Below are 12,500 nucleotides of genomic sequence, written 5' to 3'. Positions count from 1 at the left end.
CACTAATATTTGAATGCTTGTAAGTTGTTTTCAGTATTTGTTTCAGCTACAACTTAAAATCAATATTATTCCGGTGAACAAACTGGTGTATAAATATAGATTCTGCACAAGTACCACAGGTAGACATATAATTCCAGTCACATACTCTTGTTCTTCTATCAACATTCCTTAACCAAATAGCTGTCAGATTTTGTGCTTTAGCATTCTAGATAGATGCTAGATCAAACAGAAATCATATTTTTCTATACAAATACACAACCCTTACAAACTTGATGCTAAATCAGCACATAAAGACTAGACTTAAATCTCTATTTACACAAATGTAACCATATCCACTCAGTTCACGTAGGTACATTCACAACACATTATATATTGAGCAATACCTCACAACACAATGCTAGGATAAACGTTTGGAGATTCGTAACCCAGATTAGTGACACTTGTCTTGACATGTCTGAAAACTCAATCAGGAGAGAAAAATCCAATGAATATTTTAAAAAGTTCCCTTGAGAGTTATTCTGCATCTTTATAAACAATAGCACGTGCTCATAGAAGCCATGATGCAACTTGCTTTCCTGATGAAATGAGGGTCAAAAATGGGTTTTTATTTACCTGGATGGCCCTCTCCCACTGACTCTGACGTAAACAAGAAGGTGCCTATGTCATCTTGACTGCATTCTTCTGCATAATGGTGATTAAGTTCTTGGTAATGACTTCCATTGAGCCCGTTGCTAGCTGGAGTAGTCATTTTCACTCGCTACGATGTTCTACAAAGTGGAAAAGAGGCCACTGAAAATGTTGCTGTGCAATATATAGAGGACTCCAACGTCACGTGAAGATTTTACTAAATACTATTGGTCAAAAAAACGTACGTTCTAATTTCTTATCTCCCTAACATTAAAGAGTTACACAAACAAATCAACGATGACGATGCGTGTAGAAGGGGAATACTATCACACTTGAATGCATGATGTTGGTTTAACCAATTTAATAGAATGGACTACGGAGTTGTTTTATTGGTAGCTACCACGGTCTTTGCTGCCATTTACTTTATAGGTTAGTTACGTCATAGCGTACACATGCGGTGATGTACCCTGGGGTGTAATTTGTACACGGTGACAGCTCCAAATCGAGGATGTCGATGACTAATAAAATGAAATTCATTTAGAACAAACCCGCCTCAAACTTTTTTCATGACTCTCCCAAAATATCAAATTACAATCATAAAAATTATCCTAATATGTAGATGTACATATATTTTCTCTGTATTATAGTGTTAACGTTATACAGGAATTTGGGTTTTGCTTACCCTTTACCGGTACATTTAGATATTCTCTTTAGAGAACTTGAGAGGCATAGCCTTCATCGACTGAAGATTTTTTTCATCAGTCCAAGCCACTGTTCAAAGCCATTGAGGAGTGCAAACCATAAAGCATGATTCACTTTTCTGTTCAGAGATGATGCAATGGCTGGATGCATTATAGTGGTCATTCAGTTACATATATTTTTCAACACTTTCTGAACTTGGTAGGCTCTCTCTTCACTTTGATGTTACTAAAAGTATTTTTAATTATGCTCATAGATTAGATCATTTCCACTACTGAAAGCAGCATACTTGCAAAGTAGAAATAATTGCAGTAATGATACACTGCCCTGGTATGGAACATTCAGTAAAATTATCGCCATTTACAAAACACGGATGCACGGAAATAGAAAAAATAGTATAAATCACAGATTCTTTTTGCACGGATAATAAAATTGTCCGTGCATTTTTTAAATTATAGAATCATTTAGTGATTTGTGACTTCGAATATACTTTGAATTGTTTTGTGTACACCCCAGGGAATATATAGTTAGAATCTATCAGTCACGGAAATTTTTGTGGTAAACTAAATTCCTATATGCTTAGAGATCAAAACAAATTTTGGACTTGAAAAATATTTACTTTATTTCATTTGAATGTAAGAAATTAGTATATGTAGGTTATGCAATCTGCCCACAATTTACAAATAAAAAGAGGTCACTATATGAGCATTCCTAGAGATAAAAGGTTTTGTAAAAGAATGAAAATATTGAAGTGCTTTCTATTGTATGTGAACTAGCTAGACAAGTCATGTAAATGTATATAACCAATTTAAGTAAAAGAGAGGGTGAGGGATTGATACACATCTACTATCACTGTTAATGTGTAAAGTGTATATAATTACCAACAGTTTTAATGTAATGTATTGTCACGTGGCATCTTTCGCAATGTTGGGATTATTATGATTAAAATAATATTTTCTTCATCAAAGAGTATGACCAAATTTTTCTGTTTTGCATTAGGATATACATTGTTATTACTTAATTAGTTAGTATTATTATTACATACATGAAGTACTTATCCAACCCTTCATATTATCAATCAAGCCAAAACAGTGTTATGATGAAACACTATTAGTATTATACTGTAAATTGTATTTTAAATGCAATTTGTGTACACTAAAGTGTAAGTGTACTAACCGTGTATGTTATTTTTAATGCCTGAAAGGGTCCTAAATTGGATGAATCCCCCCCTCTCTCTATCTTTGTCTGTCTGTCTGTCTCTCTCTCTGTCTCTCCCTCTGTCTCTGTCTCTCTCTCTCTCTCTCTCTCTCTCTATATATATATATATATTATACAAACCTAGTGTAAAACATCTTTCAATTGTAAAATATTTCATAGATTAAATGAATGTACTGTCCAATTTAGACACCGGCATGCATTGACCACTGTACATGGTGATCAGTCATGAATGACTGAATCAATATCTAATGAAATTTTTTAAAAAATGCTTTATAAAGTAAAAATTATTGGTCACCCATTGTCATCAAGGACAATTGTTATCTTGGAGAATGATGGTTTTTGTCTTGATAACTTTTATTATGATTTTAATTATTTTCTTCCCTATTCCAATGACTAAATCTAAAAAAAATGTTCATGGCCCTATTTATTTTGTAAATGTTTTAAGAATTTTAAGTGTACATGTACTTCAGAATTGATGGAGGATTCAGTGACCAAAATAGTTTGTCCTTATAAATCTTTGTCCATTGTAAGAGTTGTCTCCCTAGAAAAGCAATACATATGTGTGTAATATATACAGGGTACTTTTCCATTTTAATACTATTGCCAATTTCATCCTTATCGTAAATAACCAATTATAGGCTGAGTGGATATAAATTCCTCCATTAATTCAAAGTAGCAAGAAACAACTGAGGCCAAATTTAAGGTCGCTCACTACACCAAGGCTTATACTCTTTAAATGACACTTCGTCACAAGAATCCAGTGGGCATCTGGGTTAGAAAAGGTCCTCAGTACTCCTTGGTTGTTGTAAGAGGCGACTAAATGGGACGGTCCTTCGGATGAGACCACAAAAACCGAGGCCCCGTATACAGCAGATGTGGCACGATAAAGATCCCTCCCTGCTCAATGACCATAGCGTCGAGTATAGGCCTAAACATCAGCAATGGTGACGTCTCCATATGAGTGAAAGATTCTCAAGAGGGGCATTAAACAATATTAAATAATCAATCAATCGTCACAAGATGGTGATATACCGTAAAGTGGGTTTTTTCCACTGGGTGATAAATTTGGCTTATTTTTGCAGTTAGATAGCTTTCTGCCAAAATTTCACTTGCCAAATATGCACCCAATATGCGATTTCAGTATTTGCCAAAGAGATAATTCTTCCCTTTCCGTCAAAATTTATTTCGCTAAAATTATTTGCATACCTTTGAGCCAGCAAATCGCCAAATTTTAGGCCTGTGGTAAAAACCCACTATACGTTAATGTTTTCTGAAATTATTTGTATTAATGGATTTGCTTGTCAGACTAGTTATCATCATAGCTAGATCAGTGGTTAAAGCATTAGTTCAAATCTGCCAGATTCTTTTGTACATAAATACTGAAATAAATTTTTAAAAATCATGTTTTTTATCCAAAATTATAGGTATATTTTTTTGGGGGGAGGGGTTTACATATGCACTTATTACATATCATAATCATCTTTCATAATTAAATCATTTCATACTGATTTGAAGGTGTACTTGAATCTGGGTGAAATCATTTTCCAATGTGAATGGGGAAAATTTCCCTCATACAGTACACTCTAGATAACAAAACATAACATACTGTATTACAGATTGTGACATTTCAAGGATTACGTAGTATAGACTATGGCCTGATGGAATGTGACCTGATAGCATGTTCACTTCAGATGTTTGAATAGTGATCGATTGACATTGACCTGACGAGACTGGACATCATTATCTGACCATTAAGTGGTCTGTGGTATAAGTCGTGATAATTATGATATACATTTCAATTTTTGGTTTGTTTACTTGCATGTTCCTCATTGTGATTTGTATATCTATACAGGTTCAAAAATGTTACAACTGCATACAAATTTATTGAGGTGTTTAATACAGAGGGTAACATGCCACTGCAGTTAAATATGCATGTAAGATCACCATCTTGTTTGGATCTATGATTTTTATGAGCCTTGACTGAGACTCTTTTCTTATGGCCGTCAGACAGGGTTGATTGTTGGTGCCGATAGCTTAGTTATTGGAGCACCTGACTAGAAATTCAGGGGTCTCAGTTTCCAATATATGTGTGGTACATTTTATTTTTCCCTTCCTCTTACAAATATGTGACATGGGTTTTATAGGGACTTGATATGTTAGTATGTAATGTGTGCCTCCATTATTTGCCATTTAATTAAAAGCTTTGTCAATGATGAGTGTGGTGTATCTAAATCTAACAGCTGTGTAGACATAGAGATTTGCTTGCACCTTATTTTGGTTTCAGAGGAAAATATTTTAAGAACTGGATTAGGTTGAGGACAGTATTTATGTTAAATATTATGATTGGGGTGGGGAGGGTGTTTATTGTGTCGCCTGCGTTACACGCAGTGGCGACATATAGGGATCACTATCCGTCGTCCTGCGTCATCGTCTGGCGTCGTCGTCACAAAAAATTTCTGTCACAGTTTTCTCAAGAACCACATGGGGCAAACTCCCTGATATTTGGCACAGAGCATCAGTGTGGCCAACTGTATTGTGTAAGACATTTTCGAATCTGTCGCTTATCAACTTCCTGTTTGCCGGGACTTAGAATTTTTTACAGCAAAAAAATTTCTGTCACACTTTTCTCAAGAACCACATGGGGCAACTCCTTGATATTTGGCACAGAGCATCAGTGTGGCCAACTGTATTGTGTAAGACATTTTCGAATCTGTCGCTTATCAACTTCCTGTTTGCCGGGACTTAGAATTTTTTACAGCAAAAAAATTTTTTGCTGAAGATTTTATTTTATGATTAACTGAAGGACAGTATTTTTATGTACAAAAGGACAGTATTTGTAATTCCCATACTGAAGGACAGTATATGTGATTTCAGAACAGCACTAATTATGATTTTTCTTGAGAAACGGTAAATTGGATATATAAAAAGACAACAAGACTAAGCAGTAAACCCAACAGATAATTACTTATGGTTATTACCATTGTCTTGAAGAACACAGTAACAGGTTGATACATATTTTCAAACATATGTTTTCATTCAGTCTACATTTAATAAATGTCTTAATTTCAAACAGATTCTCCCACAAATTCCATTGCATAATAATGTCTCATCTTTCAATTTCAATTAAGTTATCGTTAAAGAATGTTTAGTAATTCTCAAAACCTTTGAAAGGAGTATTAAACTGACAAAAACCATTTGAATAATTTACTTTTTCAACATTATACGTGATATATTACATATAGAATCAACTAGCAGGCGACACATGTCTTCCGGGGAAGACTTAATACTGCGTGTTATGATTGGGGTGGGGGTGTGTTTATGTTATGATTGGGGTGGGAAGGGTGTTTATGTTATGATTGGGGTGGGGGTGTGTTTATGTTATGATTGGGGTGGGGAGGGTATTTATGTTATGATTGGGGTGAGGAGGGTGTTTATGTTATGATTGGGGTGAGGAGGGTGTTTATGTTTTGATTGGGATGTGGAGGGTGTTTATGTTATGATTGGGGTGGGGAGGGTATTTATGTTATGATTGGGGTGGGAAGGGTGTTTATGTTATGATTGGGGTGGGGGGTGTTTATGTTTTGATTGGGATGTGGAGGGTGTTTATGTTATGATTGGGGTGGGGGGGGGGGGTGTTTATGTTTTGATTGGGATGTGGAGGGTGTTTATGTTATGATTGGGGTGGGAAGGGTGTTTATGTTATGATTGGGGTGGGGGGTGTTTATGTTATGATTGGGGTGGGAAGGGTGTTTATGTTATGATTGGGGTGGGAAGGGTATTTATGTTATGATTGGGGTGGGGAGGGTATTTATGTTATGATTGGGGTGGGGGTGTGTTTATGTTATGATTGGGGTGGGGGTGTGTTTATGTTTTGATTGGGATGTGGAGGGTGTTTATGTTATGATTGGGGTGGGAAGGGTGTGAATGTTATGATTGGGGTGGGGGGTGTTTATGTTATGATGGGGTGGGGGGTGCTTATGTTATGATTGGGGTGGGAAGGGTGTTTATGTTATGATTGGGGTGTGGAGGGTGTTTATGTTATGATTGGGGTGTGGAGGATGTGTATGTTATGATTGGGGTGAGGAGGGTATTTATGTTATGATTGGGGTGTGGAGGGTGTTTATGTTATGATTGGGGTGGGGAGGGTATTTATGTTGAATGTTATTAATCTTGGAACTTTTCAATTTTTTTTTTTTGCAAATTCTGATCATGAGATCTTGTTCTAAATATTGCATTCAATTTATTTATTGAGCAGGGTTTGTTTTTGTTTTGTTTTGTTTGTTTTTTTACAAATCTTGAATTATCGCATTGTCTTGAAAACATTGTAACTATTATTCATAAAAAGATTTGTTATAAATCATTGATTGTTCCTCATGCATTTAATTGAGATTATGAATTTAACATATACTACACAATCCAGTAACAGCATCCTGTATAGTTAGTGTATATAATTAATGATAAATAAATAGTCAGTGTATTGTATAAAATAAATATACAGTCAGTGTATTGTATAAAATAATTATACAGTCAGTATTTTGTATAAAATAATTAAATAGTCAGTGTATTGTATAAAATAATTATATATAGTCAGTGTATTGTATAAAATAATTATATAGTCAGTATTTTGTATAAAATAATTATATAGTCAGTGTTTTGTATAAAATAATCACAGTGTATGTATAAAATAATCATATAGTCAGTTTAACTCTATAAATCGTATGTTGTCTTGGATTTGGTGGTATTAGAAATGCACAATTTCTAGAACAATAATTTAAGGATCATGTTCTAGAATTTGACTCTGCAGACTAATTGAATATTACTGCAGACTCATTGAATATGAGGATTAAAGGACTTCTTTCTCCTTGTCACAGTGAAGGATTCAGGATATTGATGTAGATTTCCTGTGTCGCAAATCAGGATCTTAAATCTCCTAGTGTACACTGGTATTCAAGAGGGATGTCGTATCATAGAAATATTACATGTTTTGTAGGGTAACATGTGAAATAACAATTATCACCCCACGAAAAACCATTGTTACCCTACAAAACATGTAATATTGTTTTTGCTATACTGAATATTTTAAGAATGCGGTGAACCATACCTGCAAATATTCTGCACAGTTAAATTTTTTTATGCTGTTACCCGTCGTCATGCATTGTCAACTGTTGCTATGTAATGTTACCTGGAGGGCGTGGTTTTTGCATGCAGTAGGGTGACAGTAGTTTTTAACAAATGTTCTAAAACCAATGAAATTCATCTCATTTACATGAAAGTATAACAATCTCAAATGACACGTTACAATAGATTGAGAAAGACCTATAAAAATGATAATAGTTGTTTGATTGTTTTATGTCTGGTCAAAAAATTTTCACTCATATTCAGATGTCATCAGGTATAGGTTAAGTACCACAAATCTAGACCTCTATGCTTAGCGCTCAGGGCTGTTGCAGCGAGGGTTCTTTAACGTCCCAATGCTTGCCACAACACAGGATCTCCGTTTTTAAAGTTATAGCCGAAAGAATGTTGCCTCTTCTGTAGATTTAGTTTCTTTTAATATCACTGATAACTTTAGTTTGATGTATTTTCCACCATGTGTACTTAGTAGACTTTAGTATTTTGTACAATTTGTGTATTGGTTACGATTTGTGTATTAGGTACAATTTGTGTATTTGGTTTAATCAGTAAATTGGGTACCATTTGTGTATTGGGTACAATCTATGTATTCAGTACAATTTGATATAATTTACATATATATATTTGATACACATATTCCTATTTATTCGGTACTTGTAGATTCCTTCATAATTATTCTTATTTATTCGGTACTTGTAGATTCCTTTATTCTTATTTATTTGGTATGTGTAGATTCCTTTATTCTTATTTATTCGGTACGTGTAGATTCCTTTGTTACATATTCTTATTTATTCAGTACGTGTAGATTCCTTTGTACATATTCTTATTTATTCGGTATGTGTAGATTCCTTTATTCTTTTTTATTCGGTATGTGTAGATTCCTTTGTTACATATTCTTATTTATTCAGTACGTGTAGATTCCTTTATTCTTATTTATTCGGTACTTGTAGATTCCTTTGAGCCTACTGTATTTCTACAACTGGCAGTAAAGTGTCTACTGGCCCTGGGTCTGGCCACTTTTGTCATTCAGAATGGAACATCATTACTGAGAAGGTGGAGGAGCAGGAGAGGTGAGTAATCATTAAATGACATGTCATCTAGGATATCATCTAAACTGTCATTTAGGATATCATCTAAACTGTCATCTAGGATATCATCTAAGATACCATCTAAACTGTCATCTAGGATATTATCTAAACTGTCATCTAGGATATCATCTAAACTGTCATCTAGGATATCATCTAAACTGTCATCTAGGATATCATTCAAGTACTTAAGGAAGAAGAACCTATTCAAGTAAACTTTTTTACATGGGAAGTGGAAAATATATACAATTTTTTGATATTTACCTTATCTAATGAAATTAATGAAGTTTTGGTATAAAGTAACTCGAAAAAAAGTTGAACACTCCATCACGAGATGCAAACCCACAATCTCTATAGACCGGCAGTCAGACATGTTAACTCACTGAGATATCTGTACAGACCAGCAGTCGGACATGTTAACTCACTGAGATATCTGTACAGACCGGCAGTTGGACATGTTAACTCACTGAGATATCTGTACAGATCAGCAGTCGGACATATACTCACTGAGATATCAGTACAGACTGGCAGTCGGACATGTTAAATCACTGAGATATCTGTATAGATCAGCAGTCGGACATGTTAACTCACTGAGATATCTGTACAGACCGGCAGTCGGACATGTTACATATGTAACTCACTGAGATATCTGTATAGATCAGCAGTCGGACATGTTAACTCACTGAGATATCTGTACAGATCAGCAGTCGGACATGTTACATATGTAACTCACTGAGATATCTGGCAATTAGATTCAAAACAACAAAGAATATAGTACCGAGATTTAATTTTCCATTAGTGTTTGGAAAGGCAGTTAGCTGTGCACATTAATGATTGTGATGTCACTTTAAATGACATGATTTTTTAAAGCTTAGATGCAGGACATGGGCCCCTGATGTTTACAGTGTCAAGCTTTCTTAAGGAAGAATAAAACATCATCATAATGGGTGCATTCAGAGTAATCCCAATTGTACCATCACCGATTTGCCAATGGTGATATTTGAGTTGTTGGTACCATTGGATCCTTGTGTACTCTGAACGAGTTTGTGTTACAAATGGTGAGAAATTCAGCAATGGTACCATTGGTATACCACTTGCTGATCAGTTAGCATGAAATTTCAAAGATATACGCTCATATTATCTTCGTGTATAATTTTGCACCAAGAAGATGCATTTAGAAATATGTAATTACTTTCTTCTGCAGATTAAATTCTCCATTTTCGCTAGCCAAGAGTTTTCGGTCCATAGATGGAGAGCGGAGTGGACCAAGAACCCTTGGCTAGTGAAGATGCATTTTCTCTTACAAAACATCACAAGTATTTAGATCATCAGACGAAATGGTTGGAATGAGAGATTACTATACCATAATAAAAAACATGTCATGTTTTTAAATCCCTAAGTTGCAGGGATATGTTTGAAGCAACATATCTGAAATTGTCTTTAGTTGATGTCTACGAAGATTTTAGAGGAAAAGATGTGATACAAAATCTGCTGCTTTCAGTGTGCCTGCCATTTTTGATTACATCATGAAATTACCTTTGTCAGCAGAAATGCTTACCATCTGTAAAATTTTATTGGCAAACACTGGTACAACTGTCGTACCAATGGTAAAAAATTTCCGATGGTAACTTGATTATGTCAGCCAATGATAGTACTCTGAACAAAATATAAATATTGGCATTGTCGACTGCTGATCTGTAAATCATAGGTTCAAGGGTAGCAGGGGTTTTGACTTTTTTTCAGATTACTTTCTTCTGAAACTGCATTTTTTAACTATATAAGGTAAATTTGAAAGTTTTCAATTTAAAAATATTAATGTAGTTATCCTCCACTTCCTATCCAATCCATATCAGATTTTCCCCTGGTATGTTGTTCTTTCTTAACAGCACTCATTGACAAAATGATTACACGAGGAGAAAACATATTAATGAATGATGAATAAAATCAAAAGTCTGTGATACAATGGAGCATGTATTGATAATTTTTTCTCTCTCCAGAAAATGTGCAGGAGCCCATCCAACACCAAGGGGAAGAGGAAAACTTTAAACAGAAAATTCAGCAAGAGCACCTTAAAAAGGTATTTTGTTTGATGTATGTAGTACATATCATCAAATTATGGTACATTATTTAGGGAGCCTCCGTGGTCAAGTGGTTAGAGCATCGCGCTCAAAATCACATGGCCTCTCACCTCTGTCGGCGCGAGTTCGAATCCCACTCGCACCGGTAAGTGAGAATGTTTCCCAGTTTACTTTCGGAAGGTCGGTGGTCTCTTCCCAGGTACATTGTATCTGGGTTCTCTCTTCCACCAATAAAAACTGGGCGCCACCAGATAACTGAAAAATTGTTGAGTGTGGCGGAAAACATCAATCAATCATATTGTACATTTATATAGCACTTTATGTAATGAACACAATTACCCTAAAGCGCTTTACATGTAAAATAAACTAAAAGAAAAAACAACAAATTCATAAAAAAGACAAAATAATATTAAACTGAGGTAACTAAGAATAGGCAATTATTATATAATGTTTTTTTCTTGGGGGGGGGGGGGGGGGGGGGGGGGGGGTCCATAAAATAACTGTTTACATAATTACTGAATTACTAATTAAATGCAAGTTTAAAGACCCAATTTTAAGTTAACACCCCCAAATTGTAAGCAGCCTGTCAATCCAACATTTAGCAATAGATCTCAGGTGGAGTGACATCTGCAGTAACTCTGGGGAAATAATTTATGTCATCATAACCCCAGAGAGGTGTTTTGATAACAATAACAGCCAGTACCTACCTGCATTCTTTAGATCTTAAGGAAACCCAGTATTCTAGAGTTTTGATAACATTGACCTGTCCACAACTGCTATTGTCTCGTAATTCAATTGTTTTTAAAAAAGACCCCTGAACAATGCTATTTTAATGAATTGTAATTTTCCCCCCTCAATATACATGTATTATAAATTACACAGTCAGAAATCAAACAATAATTTACACATTAATTTCTAAAACTTGTAACTTATTGAAATAATTTATGTCATCAATTTATGATACCTCTATATTTATAACAAATTATTCATTGAATCAATGGCTGAGAGTAAGAGAGAGAAAGATAAAGAGGGGGTGGGTGTAGACTGTGTGTCAGCTACCCTTAGGAATACAATCATTATTCAAACACTATGACCACAGAAACTCTGCAGAGGGCCCTGAGACAGGTCCTGTTTATATCAAAACTATACACTACACCCTGAGGTCTTGGCCAGGTAAATAACAATGACCATAGATGAGTTCTGCCCACATCCAGTGATCCATGAAGAAATCATAGGGTATTTTTGTTGGGTCTTTAAAAAGATATATAAGTTTATTTTTAAAAACAGCTAATGAATCTTCGAATCAAAGATGCAGCGGGAGACAATTATTCCACAGAGTTGATGATGACACATAAAACCGTCTCTCACCATACAGTTTAGTACGAGCACGTACATAAAATGTTCAGTGCAACTTTAGAAAGACAATCGATATAGTGTGTTCATTGGTATTCATGATATTGCTATAACATGATGATGCATTTTGTTGAACAAACCCAAAACTTATCAATTGTATGGTAGGTAGTTTTTTTCTTCTAAAATCTGACATTTAACAGTCAAGAAAAACAATCCACTCTATAGAGCTAATGTGTAAGAGCCCAGCGAGTGGGCGTGCTGCTATGTGATTGTGAATGCAGCCTTGTTCCCATATTATCACAAGCTG

General features: G+C 34.9%; 2 protein-coding genes across 2 annotated transcripts in view; one reads left to right on the top strand and one right to left on the bottom strand.

The window, feature by feature from the left end:
* Nucleotides 1–829, bottom strand: part of LOC125669268 (S-adenosylmethionine synthase-like) — an 8,574-nt gene extending 7,745 nt beyond the window's left edge. Inside the window, exon 1 of the mRNA XM_048903709.2 lies at nucleotides 613–829. Within this exon, the coding sequence (XP_048759666.2) occupies nucleotides 613–748 (136 nt within the window). The 5' untranslated portion in view covers nucleotides 749–829. The remainder of the gene's footprint in view (nucleotides 1–612) is intronic.
* Nucleotides 830–877: 48 nt separating this feature from the next.
* Nucleotides 878–12,500, top strand: part of LOC125669269 (UBX domain-containing protein 8-like) — a 29,895-nt gene continuing 18,272 nt past the window's right edge. The window contains exons 1-3 of the mRNA XM_048903710.2: nucleotides 878–1,056; nucleotides 8,628–8,747; nucleotides 10,760–10,839. Coding sequence (XP_048759667.2) covers nucleotides 996–1,056; nucleotides 8,628–8,747; nucleotides 10,760–10,839 — 261 coding nt within the window. The 5' untranslated portion in view covers nucleotides 878–995. The remainder of the gene's footprint in view (nucleotides 1,057–8,627; nucleotides 8,748–10,759; nucleotides 10,840–12,500) is intronic.

Source organism: Ostrea edulis, chromosome 4 (assembly GCF_947568905.1).
Source record: "Ostrea edulis chromosome 4, xbOstEdul1.1, whole genome shotgun sequence".
NCBI lineage: Eukaryota > Metazoa > Mollusca > Bivalvia > Ostreida > Ostreidae > Ostrea > Ostrea edulis.
The sequence above is the reverse complement of the archived record's forward strand: the minus strand, read 5'-3'. Positions and strand labels throughout refer to the sequence as shown.